Source organism: Saimiri boliviensis, chromosome 10 (assembly GCF_048565385.1).
Source record: "Saimiri boliviensis isolate mSaiBol1 chromosome 10, mSaiBol1.pri, whole genome shotgun sequence".
In the NCBI taxonomy this organism is placed as follows: Eukaryota; Metazoa; Chordata; class Mammalia; order Primates; family Cebidae; genus Saimiri; species Saimiri boliviensis.
Window position 1 is genome coordinate 34,510,055 of NC_133458.1, and position 14,304 is coordinate 34,524,358.

The 14,304-nt window shown below is 36.3% G+C and overlaps 1 protein-coding gene across 9 annotated transcripts in view; it reads left to right on the forward strand.

Annotated features, from left to right (window-relative positions):
- The window catches only part of CADPS2 (calcium dependent secretion activator 2), a 577,926-nt gene that overhangs the window by 381,792 nt on the left and 181,830 nt on the right, over positions 1-14,304 (forward strand). For all 9 annotated transcript variants that reach the window (XM_074379141.1, XM_039472830.2, XM_074379140.1 and 6 more), the window contains exons 10-11: positions 2,191-2,299; positions 3,305-3,505. In XM_074379141.1, the coding sequence (XP_074235242.1) occupies positions 2,191-2,299; positions 3,305-3,505 (310 nt within the window). The remainder of the gene's footprint in view (positions 1-2,190; positions 2,300-3,304; positions 3,506-14,304) is intronic.

The window sequence follows — 14,304 nt, forward strand, 5'->3', positions numbered from 1 at the left end:
CTCTAACAAAATTGATTATAGAAAAGGGCACAAATGACAAATAATGTATTAGAAAATGAGCAAACTATTTGATCAGGAAACTCACAGAAAAGAAAACTTCATATGTTTACCAAATATAAGGGAAAATTCTCAGTCCTATTGTAATGGGAATTGTGAACGCAAATAACAGTGAGAGCTTTTCCCATTCATCAAAATTGGCAAAAAGATTAAAAGATTCAACATAACCACGCTTGGCAAAAATGTGTTGCATATTTGTACCTATGTACTGTGATGTATGTAAAGCATAAGTATGTCACTGGACCTGTTGCCAGAAGACCTTCCAGAAAGTCTGCCCAAGTTTCCATTTGGTCACCCATACTGTGTATGTATGGGTGAACCATTTTCATTTTTGCTAATCTAAGCAGCATTTTTTCTAATGAAGTGTTATGGTTGTGTTAATTTTCAGTTCTAAATTCAGAATTTGTCATGCAACTTAGCAGTCTCTAACATAGTAATTTTCACAATGATCTGCACCTTTTACTTTGTAGAAGAGCAGACAGGAGCAGAGAAAAGAGCTCCTCTTTGCTCAGAACAGAAAATGTATTTACTCCTTTTAAAAGTAACAGTGTTGGTCTTTGCATTACACCTGTCACTACCTCAAATCTCTCTGGCCTCAGGTACAGAGAGTGGATGTGAAAATTTAAAACAGAAGTCTCCTTTTACCTATATTTTACCATGTATTCTGAGTTTTTTCTGTTGATTTGTAGTTCTTTATATTTCTGATGTGAGTTATTGATTCAATATATGTTTTGCATACATCTTCTCTTAGTCTGTTGCATTGCCTTTTTTTCTTCATGGTACCCTTTAATGAAGATAATTCCTCAATTGTAATGGAATCCCTATTCACTGTTTTTCATAACTAGTTTCTCTTAGGGTCCTATTGAAGTAATCACTGTCTATTGAAAGGTACTATGTTTCCTTAGTTTCATTTTATGTTTAAAAACAGAAAAAGGAAATAATTAACATTAACCAAGCCTGGGTAACATAGAGAGACCCTGTCTCTACAAATGATTTTTTAAAATTAGCTGGGCATGGTAGCATGCACCTGTGGTCCAGCTACTCAGGAGGCTGAGTGGGAGGATCACTGGGTCCCCAAAGGTGGAGGCTGCAAGTGAGCCATAATTATGCCACTGTCCTCCAGCCTGGGTGACAAAGCAAGACCCTGTCTCAAAGAAAAGGGGGAAGAAAAAAAAAACAAAAACAAAAAAACAAACAAAAAAACCCACTAACACACTATTTTCCATGGACTCTGTATTGTAGGATATTTTGCAGTTTAGATATGTATCTACCAAACAGCCTTTTCTCCTGCTGGGAACAGAACCTCCCTCTATCTCTGTTGGGGGACCTTGTAAGAGCCTACCTGTTGTACAATCTAACATTCTTTGCTGTGTACGTGAGCTCTTGACCCAAACCGGGCTAATGAAACATTCCTCCCTTACAGTATTTTGTTCATATATGGCCTTATGGTCCAAGCAGACACACTCAGGGAGGTGACTTCAGAGCAGCTATGGTTCAGCACAAGGAAGTGAAGCCAATTCCAAAGACAGGAAGAAATTAAGAGGCAGAGCAAATCTTGAAAGTGTTGTCACTGGCTGCCCCAAATTTACTCCATCCTTGCTCGGTCTGAGAGTTTCATTATGTGGGCACTAAATTCTCAACTTTTACTGAGATCTTTCTTTACTTCGTTAAAAGTCTTGATAGAAATATTCTTGAGAATGTTGTCTTATGGTTATATAAATCTAGGACTACTCCTGATTTCACTCTTAGATATTTACAGTCTATGTTAGCATATTAAAAGCCATCAGAAACCATAATAAAAGAAGGATATTTATCTTCTTAATAGGCTAATGATCCCAAATGTACTAACATGAGTACTTATTTATGATGCTTCTATTAATATAGAAGCTTGAACAGCAAACTACTGACCTGGGGAATGCTGGATCATAGGCATAGAAGACCTGGCAGATGCAAGCTGATGAACAAAAGGTGCTTTAATCTCTGAGCTAGGTTTTGAAAAATGCTAAAATTTACTAATTTATGTGCAAATTATGTTATATTTTTATTTGGGAAAAGAGTGGTTTGGTAAGAAAAAATCAAAAGTTAAGTTTGGCAAATATGACCCATCTGTAAACTTTTTTTTTTCTCGAGCAGGTTAGCCAATATACCTTTGCTATGTGCAGTTACAGAGAAAAAAAATCTGAACCTCAAGAATTAATGCAGCTTGAAGGCTATACTGTGGATTATACTGATCCCCACCCAGGTAAATCTTAATTGAACCACTTTCCCTGCCATACAATTCTTATAAATATCCTGTGTCTGCTCTACATTTTAAAAGCTTCTCGATGAATAGGATGCATATTTCACTTACATACCTGGGCAAGACTTTATGAGATTCAAATTATCTCTTTTGGATGGCTTTTATTTTTAGCCGTATTTCATCATCTCCATATTATTACAGCACAAGGTTGAAATGTGTAAAAGTCACTGTAATGGAATAATTATATGAGAATAGTGATGTTTTCAGAAGCTTCTCTCAAAAGCAAAAGTTATAGCAGAAATAGGCAAAAAAAAAAAGGCAAATGAATTACTATATTATACCTACTAATTTTCTCCCAACAATAAATTATTGTACTTCTTTCTTTCCCTTCATATTAATACTGGAAAGAGTACTGGACAGCTGATACCTAAAAATAGTTAGTGAATAAATATTAATGACATTAATATCTAAGATCAAGAAATATAGACATTAATGATTGGTAAATAGAGATTTAAGAAATTGAAATCTATAACTATATTAACTAATTGTTCAATTAAAATACAAAATATCTTCTCTGTGAAAGAATTTTATAGAAGATAACATGCCATATGAAATACCATTTTTGTTTTATCATTATATATTTTTCCTGCATATAGAATGGCAAATACGCTGACAGATAAAACTTCTTTTTCTGGCATGAGATATCAGATTGTGCTATGCATTTCTGTGGAGTATGTTTATATGTCTTGCAAAATGCTACTGTGTCATGGAGCATTAGTTTCCCTAGGTTATTTTTTTTTATTTCTGAGGTTATCTGGGGGGTTAAACCTTTTTGTTATTGTTTTTCTTCAAATTTTGGATTGTGGATTTGATCCTTTAAACTAAATATTGTTTAAAACATTGAACTGCTAACATCAAATCCATTCTTATCCATAAGGTCAGTTAGTGAATGAGCCTAAAATCTGCCAATCCTATAAATTTTTAATGATGTCTTTCTTTCCTCCACAGGCCTTCAGGGTGGTCGTATGTTCTTTAATGCTGTGAAAGAAGGAGATACTGTAATATTTGCCAGTGATGATGAACAGGACAGAATATTATGGGTTCAAGCCATGTATAGGGCCACAGGTCAATCATATAAACCGGTTCCTGTAATTCAGACCCAGAAACTGAATCCTAAAGGAGGAACTCTCCACACAGATGCTCAGCTTTGTAAGTTTTATTAAAAAATAATTTGATTATCAATTAATAGCCTTAATAAGATATAAAATTAAGGTGAATTTGTTCAGTATTATAGTTTACATCATTAATTGATTCCTAATTAAATAAAAATAGTTCATATTAATAGTCATATAATCAGTTATCTAATTTTTCACATAAATCTGGAGTAAATGGTACATCTGCTTTCCAATCATGGATTTGTCAAGCATTAGGGTATTTATAGAAATCTGAAGGTCAAATAAGAAAATTCTCCAAAACTTCTCAAAGGAAAATTTATTTTAGTTTATTATGATTTTGACTTAAGTCTCCTGTAGGCATGGAAAAAGTATTGCAAAATCAAATTTGCTTTGATAGGATTTCAGAATACCAAAATGATGAACCATTACTTTCTAGAGTTGTTCTTAATAACCCAGAAGGATAATTTAAGGCTATTTTTTTGTTGTAGATTAATAAAAATATTAAGTCATAAAGCCAACTTTTTTACCCTCATGCCTTAAAAACATATCACTTTTTGAATGCTAACTTAAGTCCTTAAGAGCTGTATTTTTAATTTTAATTTACTGATGTTTAATAATTATAGAATTATGCTTAAAACATTTTCAAACATAGCTTTGATAATTACTAAACCAAATGTTTTAACTTTACAAAGCTTATCCCATTTTACCTCTAATAAATGTTTGTCCTTAACTTTAAGCTCAACTTGTGGCTTTTGATTCTGAGATTCTTCTCCAAGGGAATAACATCTTGACATGCATTATTTTCTTCTGCTGCTTTTCATGCAACAAGTGACTTTTCTCTTTCCTTTTTAGATATCCTTTAGTATCATTTCTGGCCATCCTAAACAAAGACATTTAGTTCAAATAATTAAATGTGGACCATGAGCTTTTAATTTCTTTATTTTAGAAAACACAGACCATACTACCATACTCATAGGTTATAATTAGATTGGGGTACATTTTTAATATGTAGTTGAAAACTATTCAGGACTATTATATATTAATTTTTTTGTTTATTTAAAATTTCTTCTTAAAATTAGTAGCATTGTCATCCTAAAAGGTAAAATAAAATAAAAAGAGCTCATTCTGACCTTTTCTCTGTATTTAAAAATGTAACTCACTGCTTTCACCTTTCTCTCACCCCCAGGTAATATGCGTACAGTAAAAGAGTTTTTCTTTTTCTTTTTTTTTCTTTTCTTTTCTTTTTTTCTTTCTTTATTTCTTTCTTTCTTTTTTTTTTTTTTTTTTGAGATAGGGTCTTGCTCTGTTGCCCAGGGGTGGGATGCAGTGGTGCAATCTCGACTCAGTGAAAACTCCGCCTCCTTGGTTCAAGCGATTCTCCTGCCTCAGCCTCTCAAGCAGCTGGGATCACAAGTGTGGCCATGGTACCTGGCTAATTTTTGTATTTTTAGTAGAGTCAGGGTTTCACCATTGCGGCCAGGCTGGTCTTGGAACTCCTGACCTTGTGGTCCACACATCTTGGCCTCCCAATGTGCTGGGGTAACAGGCATGAGCACCACACCCAGATAAGAATTTTTCATCAGAGCTAAGGTGTACAGAAGTGTAAATTTATTTCTCTACAATTGAACATATCTTACAATTTAATTTCCAGTGTTGCCAAAAACTTAAAACTCATCAATTCAAAACAACTGAGTCACAGATTTAAATTTGACTGATTCAAGACTTTCTTCCCACTCTTCTTCCATGTGATCCATAGTAAATTAAGTTTCAGAGGGATTACATAAAACTGTTATATCATTGAATGTAGCATCTAGTCTAAGACTATTCTCTGTTCACATGGCCTCAGGCATGACTTCTGTCTTTGGTTTCATTAATTATATGCTGGTATGCACTGCTCATCACCATGGATCTGCCAGGGCACCTGGCAGTGAAGTCCATGTTGTCCATGTCCTTCTTGAATCAACTCCAGATACCTAGGCATCCCTTACATCATGTTCATCAGGTTCTTGGCACAGTGGTATATAGTAACTTGTTGGGTATTTCCCAGCTGTGCACAGGGGTGCTCACTCAGGTGTTTCTCTCACAACACAGCTTTTATCTATTGCTTCTTTCCTACTTCAAGTGCCAGATTGGATATTTATCCCTGGGCTGTGCCTGCACTGGACATCAAAGCATAAGACCCTCTCAGCCCTGGGGAGAGCTTTTTCCCTCTGGAGCTTTGTTCATTGCTCACCCCCATCACAACATTAACTCAAGTTAAATCTCTTCCCAAAACCGTTTTCTTCCATCGGGCTGATCTACTTTTTTTCCTTCCTGTTTTTGATTCTTGATACGCAAAACCAAGTTTTTCTACATGTGTTTCCTTCCTCTCCATGGACCAGTCTCTTTCCCTTCCCCTATAAGCTACGATTCTACAGCATTTAATGTGAATTTCCTGTGTTTTTCATTTTGCGAATTTGCATTTGTATATGTGCATTTAGTATCAATCTCATAAATGGTTTTATGTTCTTTATCTTATTCATTATTAATGTTTTCATTCATCCCTGTGTTTTTAAAAATTGTCCATGTTTTTATGTACACAACTAATCTCATTCTTCTGATAGCTGCATACTGTGTAAGTGAGCTTCGTTACGTTACTTAGTCTACTGCACATTTGATTTTTTTACCTGTTTACTCCTTCAGGGATGGAAACATAGAATACCTCCAGATCCATACCTATGTAATGTTCAGTTGTCCCAGCTATGACTATGAAATATCCCTTCATTTATTCAAATCTTCTAAGTCCTTTACATTTCAATCCTTTCTCATAGAACTCTTTTTATTCTTGATTAAGCTAATTTCTAAAGCTTTCATGCTTTTGTTGCTATTGCATCTTGTATTTTTATTACATTTTCTAGTTGACTATCTCATATAGAAAAATGCTGTTTTTATGTGCTTTTTTGCTATGTATATATATTCTTTGGTTATGTATCTCTGCACATACCTTACCTAATTTGTAATTGGGTTATTTTCTTATTATTGGGTTTGAGAGGCTTTATACAGGCATGCCTCGGAGATATTGTGGGTTCAGTTTCAGACCACTATAATAAAATGAAGAGCTCAATAAACTGTGTCACACAAATTCATTGATTTCCCAGTGTGTATAAAAGTTATGTTTGGCTGATGCAGTGGCTCAAGCCTGTAATCCCAACACTTTGGGAGGTCGAGGTGGGAGGATTTCTTCAGTTCAGGAATTCAAGACCAGACTGGGCAACATGGTGATACCCTATATCTACAAAAAATACAAAATTAGCTGAGCATGGTAGTGCGTGCTTGTAGTCCCAGCACTTGGGTGGCTGAAGTAGGAGAATTGTTTCAACTGAAGAGGTGGAAGTTGCAGTGAAACAGTGAAAAATAGTGCCACTGCACTCCAGCATGGGTGACAGAGTGAAACCCTGTGTCCAAAAAAAAAAAAAAAAAAAAAAGGCCGGGTGTGGTGGCTTACACCTATAATCCCAGCACTTTAGGAGGCCAAGATGGGTGGATTAGGAGGTCAGGACTTCGAGACCAGCCTGGTCAACATGGTAAAACCCCATCTCTACTAAAAGTACAAAAATTAGATGGACATGGTGACAGGTGACTATAATCCCAGCTATTTGGGAGGCTGAGGCAGGAGAATCATTTTAACCCGGGAGGCAGAGGTTGCAGTGAGCTGAGACTGCGCCATTGCACTCCAGTCTAGGCAACAGGTCGAGACTCCATCTAAAATATATATATATTTACACTATACAGTAGTCTATTAAGCATGCACTAGCATCATGTCTAGGAAGTATTAATACATAATTTTAAAATATTTTATTGTTAAAAATACTAGCAATCATCTGAGGCTCAATGATTATAATATTTTCTGTGGTGGAGGGTCTTGCCTCAATGTTGATGGCTGCTCACTGATCAGGTTGATGGTTTGTTGAAGGTTGGGGTGGCTGTGGCAATTTCTTAGGACAAGGATGAAGTTTGCTGCAGTAACTGATTCTTCCTTTCGCAAAAGATTTTTCTATAGCATGTGATGGTGTTTGATATAATTTTGCCCAAAATAGAACTTCTTTGAAAATTGGAATCAATCCTCTAAAACCTTACCTCTGCTTTATGAACTAAGATTATGTAATGTCCTAAATCCTTTATTGTCATTTCAACAATGTTCATAGCATCTTCACCAACAGTAGATTCCATCTCAAAAACCACTGCCTTTGCTCACGCAAAGGGACCAACTTCTTATCTGTTCAAGTTTTATTGTAAGATTGCAGCAATTCAGTCACATCTTCAGGCTCCCCTTTTAATTCTGATTCTTTTGCTATTTTCATGACATCTGCAGTTATTTGCTCTACTAAAGTCTTCAATCCCTTAAAGTTATCCTTGAGGTGGATTCCTCCTTCCCCCAAACTCCTTTAAATGTCGATATTTTTACCACCTCCCATGAATCATAAATGTTCTTAATGGCATATGGAATGGTGAATCCTTTCTAGAAGTTTTTCAATTTACTTTGCCCAGATGGCTCATAGGAATCAGGATGGCAGCTAGAGCCTTAAAAAATGTACTTCTTAGTGAACTGCTGCCGGGCGCGGTGGCTCAAGCCTGTAATCCCAGCACTTTGGGAGGCCGAGGTGGGTGGATCACGAGGTCAAGAGATCCAGACCATCCTGGTCAACATGGTGAAACCCCGTCTCTACTAAAAATACAAAAAAATTAGCTGGGCATGGTGGTGCGTGCCTGTAATCCCAGCTACTCTGGAGGCTGAGGCAGGAGAATTGCCTGAACCCAGGAGGCGGAGGTTGCGGTGAGCCAAGATCTCGCCATTGCACTCCAGCCTGGGTAACAAGAGCGAAACTCCGTCTCAAAAAAAAAAAAATGTATTTCTTAAATAATAAGACTTGAAAGTTGAAATTACTCCTTGATCTGTGGGTTGCAGAATGGATGTTGGGTTACTATGCATGAAAACATTTATCTCCTTGTACATCTCCAGCAGAACTATTGAGCAACTAGATGCAGTGTCAGTTGAGTAATAATATTTCAAACAGAATCTTTTTTCTAGCATTGGGCCTCAACAGTGCACTTAAAATACTTAGTAACCTGTGTTGTAAACAGATAGATGCACCTTCATGTGGGCTTGTTCTTTATTTATACAATACAGACAGAGTTGACATAGCATAATTCTTAAAGGCTCTGGGATTTTTAAAATGGTTAATAAACATTGGCTTCAACTTAAAGTCACCAGCTATATTAGCCACTAATAAGAGAGCCTGCACGTTGAAGCCAAGCATTAACTTCTTTCTAACTGTGAAAGTCCTGGATGGCATCTTCTAATAGAATATTATTTTGCCTACACAAAAAAAATCTATTGTTTAGCGTAGCTACCTTCAGTCATGATCTTACCTGGATCTTTTGGATACCTTGCTGCCGTTTCTGTATCAACCCTTGCTGTTTTACCTTGCACTTTTATGTAATGGAACTGGCTTCTTTTCCTTAACCCTCATGAACTGAGCTCTGCTAGCTTCACACCTTTGGGAGGCTTCTTCACCTCTTTCAGCCTTCATAGAATCCAAGAAAGGTAGGGCCTTGCTCTGGATTAGGCTTTGGTTTAAGGGAATATTGTGGCTGGCTTAATCTATCCACACCACTCAAAGTTTCTTTATATCAGCAATGAGGCTGTTTTGCTTTCTTGTTATTTGTGTGTTCACTAGAATAGTAATTTTAATTTACTTTAACAACTTATCCTTTGCATTAACAACTTGGCTGTTTGGTGCAAAAGGCCTAGCTTTCAGTCTGTCTCAGCTTTTGACGTGCCTTGCTCACTAATCATGATCATTTGTAGCTTTTAATTTAAAATGAGAGGGATGGGATTCTTCTATTCATTTGAACACTTAGAGACCATTTCGGGGTATTAGTTAATCTAACTTGAATATTGTTGTGTCTCAGGAAATAGGGAGGCCCAAGAAAAGGGATAGAGATGGGGAACACAGAACACATATAATATTTAAGTTTGCCATCTTATATGGGTGCAGTTTGTGGCACCCCCAAACAATTACAATAATAACATCGAAGATCCCTTTTATAGATGACCATAATAGATGTACTAATAATGCAAAAGTTGGAAATACTGTGAGAATTACCATAATGTGACACAGAGTCATGAAATGAGCATGACTAAAAAAGTTAAAAAAGTGGCACCATACACTTGCTTGACATAGGGTTGCCACAAAATTTCAATTTATGAAAAACACATCTGCAAAGCACAATAAAATGAAGTTTGCCTTTGTGTTCTGGATATATGATGGTTGTCAGATACATGTTTTGCAAGTATTTTCTCCTAATCTGTGACTTATCTTTTCACATCTATTAATAATGTCTTTTAGAAAAAAAAAATTCTTAATTTTGATGAAGTCCATTTTATCAATTTTTTTTTCATAAATGTGCTTTTGATGTTATAACTAATGGATTTTTGGCTAACCCAAGATTGCAAACATTTTCTTCTATGTGTTCTTCTAGAAATTTTATAATTTTAGCTTTTACATTTTACAGCTTTTGAGTTAATTTTTGTATATGGTGAGAGGTATCTATTAGTATTTATGGATGGCATATTGATGTCCAGTTGTTCTAAAACAAAGAGCATTGGAAGAGCATTGTGCCCTGAATGGCTCTTACACGTTTGTGAAAAATCAAATTGACTACACATGAGTTTATTTCTGAGCTATCCTTTCCTTTCCTTTGATAAGTTTATCTATCTTGATATTATTACCACATTGTCTTGATCACTATAGATTTGTAAATCTTACAGTCAGATAATCCAAGTCCTCCAAATTGGTTTCTTTTATTCAAAGATATTTGGCTATTCTATGTCCTTTGTATTTCTCTATGAATTTTTAAAATAAATTTATTCATTTTTAATTGACAAATAATGATGGTTTATATTTATGGAGTACAATGTAAATTTTTAAAACATCTTGAGATTCCTTGCTGGGGATTTTATGGGAAAAAATAGAGGTTGATCTATAGGTCAGTCCTTGGAAAATTCTGGAAAATTGACTTCTTAATATTGAGTCTTCAGTACAATGTATCACTTCATTTTTTTAGGTAGTCTTTAATTTCTCTCTAGGATGTTTGTAGTTTTCAGTGAACAGATCTTGCATATCTTTTGTCAGATTTATTTCTAGGTATTTCATTTTTGTTGCTAGAATAAATGGAATTTTTTATTTCAGTCCAATTGTTTTGTTATCTTTGTGATTGCTTTAAAATTTAAAGTATACACTTTAAATTTATTATACAACTTTATGTATAATATGTGAACTTTACAATAGTAAACTCTATTTCTCCTCTCTTGTCTTTTGCACTATTCTTGTCATATATTTTACTTCTATATATGTTGCAAATCCCACAGTACATTGCTATTATGATTATTGCCGGAGTCAATATCTTTTAAAGAAATTAAAAGTGAAAGAAAAATGTTATATACATGTTCATGTAGTTACCATTTCCAGTGCCTTTCATAGTCTAGTGCACATACTTTTACTTCTTGAAGAACCTCCTTTGACTTTTTTTTGTAGTGCAGATCTGCTGGTAATTAATTTGTCTTCTTTTTTGGGGGGAACTTTATTTATTTATTATACTTTAAGTTCTGGAGTACATGTGTAGAGCGTGCAGGTTTGTTACTTACATAGATATACACGAGGCATTTATGCAGCCAACAAACATGAAAAAAAAAGCTCATCATCACTGGTCATTAGAGAAATGCGAATCAAAACCACATTGAGATACCATCTCATGCCATTTAGAATGGCAATCATTAAAAAAATCAGGAGACAACAGAGGCTGGAGAGGATGTAGAGAAAAGGGAAAGCTTTTACGCTATTGGTGGGAGTGTAAATTAGTTCAACCATTTTGGAAGACAGTGTGGCTATTCCTCAAAGATCTAGACCTAGAAATTCCATTTGCCCCAGCAATCCCATTACTGGGTATATACCCAAAGGATTATAAATCATTCTCTTATAAAGACCATGCACACGTATGTTTATTGCAGCACTGTTCAAAATAGTAAAGACTTGTTTAGCTTCTTTATATATAAAATGTCTTTGTTTTACCCCCATTTTGAAGATTTTTTTTTTTAGTACTTTGAAGATGTTTCTCCACTTTATTCTAGCTTGCATTTGTTTTTCCAGTGAGAAATGTGCTGTCATTTTCATTTGTTCCTCTATAAATATTGTCTTTTTTTCCTCTAGCTGCTTTAAAGATTTTTCTCTTTAACATCATTTTTGAGCAATTTAATTATGATGTCCCTTGGTATAGTTTTCTTCATAAAAATGCTTGTTCTGAGACACAGTTAAGTTACTTGGTAACAATTTGATCCTTTCAAGCTTTGCTTTCAAGTTTTGTTAGATGAGACCAAGCAATGTTCAGTCCAGGATGCATCTCCCATTTCTAGACCAGCATCCTTCTTAATACTCTAACTGATAACCTGTGAATTATGAGATTTTATATTCTTTTTTTTTTTTTTTTTTTTTTGAGATGGAGTTTTGCTCTTGTTGCTCAGGCTGGAGTGCAGTGGCATAATCTTGGCTCACTACAACCTCCACCTCCCAGGTTCAAGCTATTCTCCTGCCTCAGCCTCCGGAGTAGCTGGGATTACAGGCATGCACCACCATGCCAGGCTAATTTTGTATTTTTAGTAGAGATGGGATTTCACCATGTTAGACAGGCTTTTTTCGAACTCCTGACCTCAAGTGATCCACTTGCCTCGGCCTCCCAAAGTCTGGAATTACAGGCGTGAGCCACCACACCCGGCCGAGATTTTATATTCTTGCTGCTGAGAAGCAGTGCTATTCTAGGCTGTGTAAGTTTGGGGCACTGTCCTCTCGAATCCTTTAGATTCCTTCTTTCCCATTCTACGCATGCATGGGCTGATGGGTAATCAGCTGAATTCTTGTGGGAGGCCTTCTGCAGATCTTGAGAGTCTCTTGCTGTGCAACTCTCTTCTCTCCAGTCCTCTTTCCTACAAACTCTAGTTACTGTGGCCCTACTTAACTGTCAGCTCCATCTTCTTAACTCAGGGAGACCACTGGACTTAGTTCCTGTTCCTTGTGCCATGGGCTATAGAGCTTCTCCTGGAAGTAACCTGGGATGACTGTAAGGCTCTCCTTGTTTTCCATTTCTTAGGAATCACTCTCCTGGATTGCCCAACATGCAGCATTTAAGATTGTAAATTTTTTTTTAAATACTTAGTTCAGTTAGGAGGGTAAATTTATTCTCCATTATGCCATCATGACCAGAAGCAGAGTGAATTTTTTGTTAGTTAAAGCATGGTTTCTCAATTTCAGCACTATTGACATTTTGGGCTAATTATTTATTTCAGGGCAGGAAGTGGAGTAAAGGACTTTTTCTGTGCATTTTGTGATGTTTAACATCATCCCTGTTCTCTACCCACTAGATACCAATAGTCTCCCACCTGGAGACTGGTTTTGGTCCGACAATCAAAAATATCTCTGTACATTGCCAAATGTACCAGAGGGTAGGGTTGCTGTTGGTGAGGAATCGCCCCAATTGAGAACCACAGAATTACACTGACTTGATAGCTATTTTAAAAAATAAAATAACTATTAAAAAATAAATATTATCATCCTCCTTCACTTGTGTTCCCATATTTTTTCTTAACATCCTGAATGCAAGGAATGCCCAAGGAATGTGCTGAGCTCATGGCTATTGTTACTTGCACACAGTGGCAAGAAAAGTGGTTAGGAACCACTAATATAGAACTTTAAGACTGTAACTAAATGATACAGAACTTTTTGAGACAGAGTCTGCCTCTGGAGAGAGAGGGAGAACAGTGATGCAATCTTGGCTCATTGCAACCTTTGCCTCCAGGGTTCAAACCATTCTCATGCCTCAACCTCCCACGTAGCCTCCCAAGTAATCTCAATAGCTGGGATTACAGGTGTGTGCCACCACACCCACCTAATTTTTGTATTTTTAGTAAAGACAGGGTTTCTCCATGTTGGCCAACCTAGTCTCAAACTCCTGACCTCAGGTAATCTGCCGGCTTCAGCCTGCCAAAGTGCTGGGATTACAGGCATGAGCCACTGTGCCTGGCCCTGTAATCTGTTTCTAACAAAACTTTTCTATTATTTGATATCAAATTATAGTCAAGGCAGGATTGATCAGGCTATGGAATTATTGTGCCTCAGCCTCCCAAGTGGCTGGGATTACAGGTGCATGCTACCACACCCGCCTAATTTTTGTATTTTTAATAGAGATGGAGTTTCTCCACCTTGGCCAGGCTGGTCTCGAACTCCTGACTTCAGGTGATCTTGCTGCCTTGGCCTCCCAGAGTGCTGGGATTACAGGCGTGAGCCACTGCATCCAGCCCTGTAATCTGTTGCTAAAAAAACCTTCCCATTATTTGATATTAATTTGTTGTCAAGGCAGAATTGATTAGGCTGTGGGAACTGAACTTAATTGTTATAACTACAAAGTCAAACGGTATTAATTTGTTAACAACAGCTGACTTGTATCCAGGCTAGCAAAGTTTTTAATCAGGGCAGACCTCTGCTGCTTCTGCTTTATCTTTCTTTGAAAAAAAAAAAAAAAAAAAAAGTAAAACCTTATTTCTACTATAAATACAAGAATTAGCCAGGTATGGTGGCGCATACCTGTAATCCTAACTACTTAGGAGGCTGAGGCAGAAGAATAGCTTGGACCCAGAAGGTCCAAGGTTGCAGTGAGCTAAGATTGTGCCACTGCCTTCCAGCCTTGAGACAGAGCAAGACTCCATCTCAAAAAAAGAAAGAAAGAAAGAAAGAAAGAAAAGTG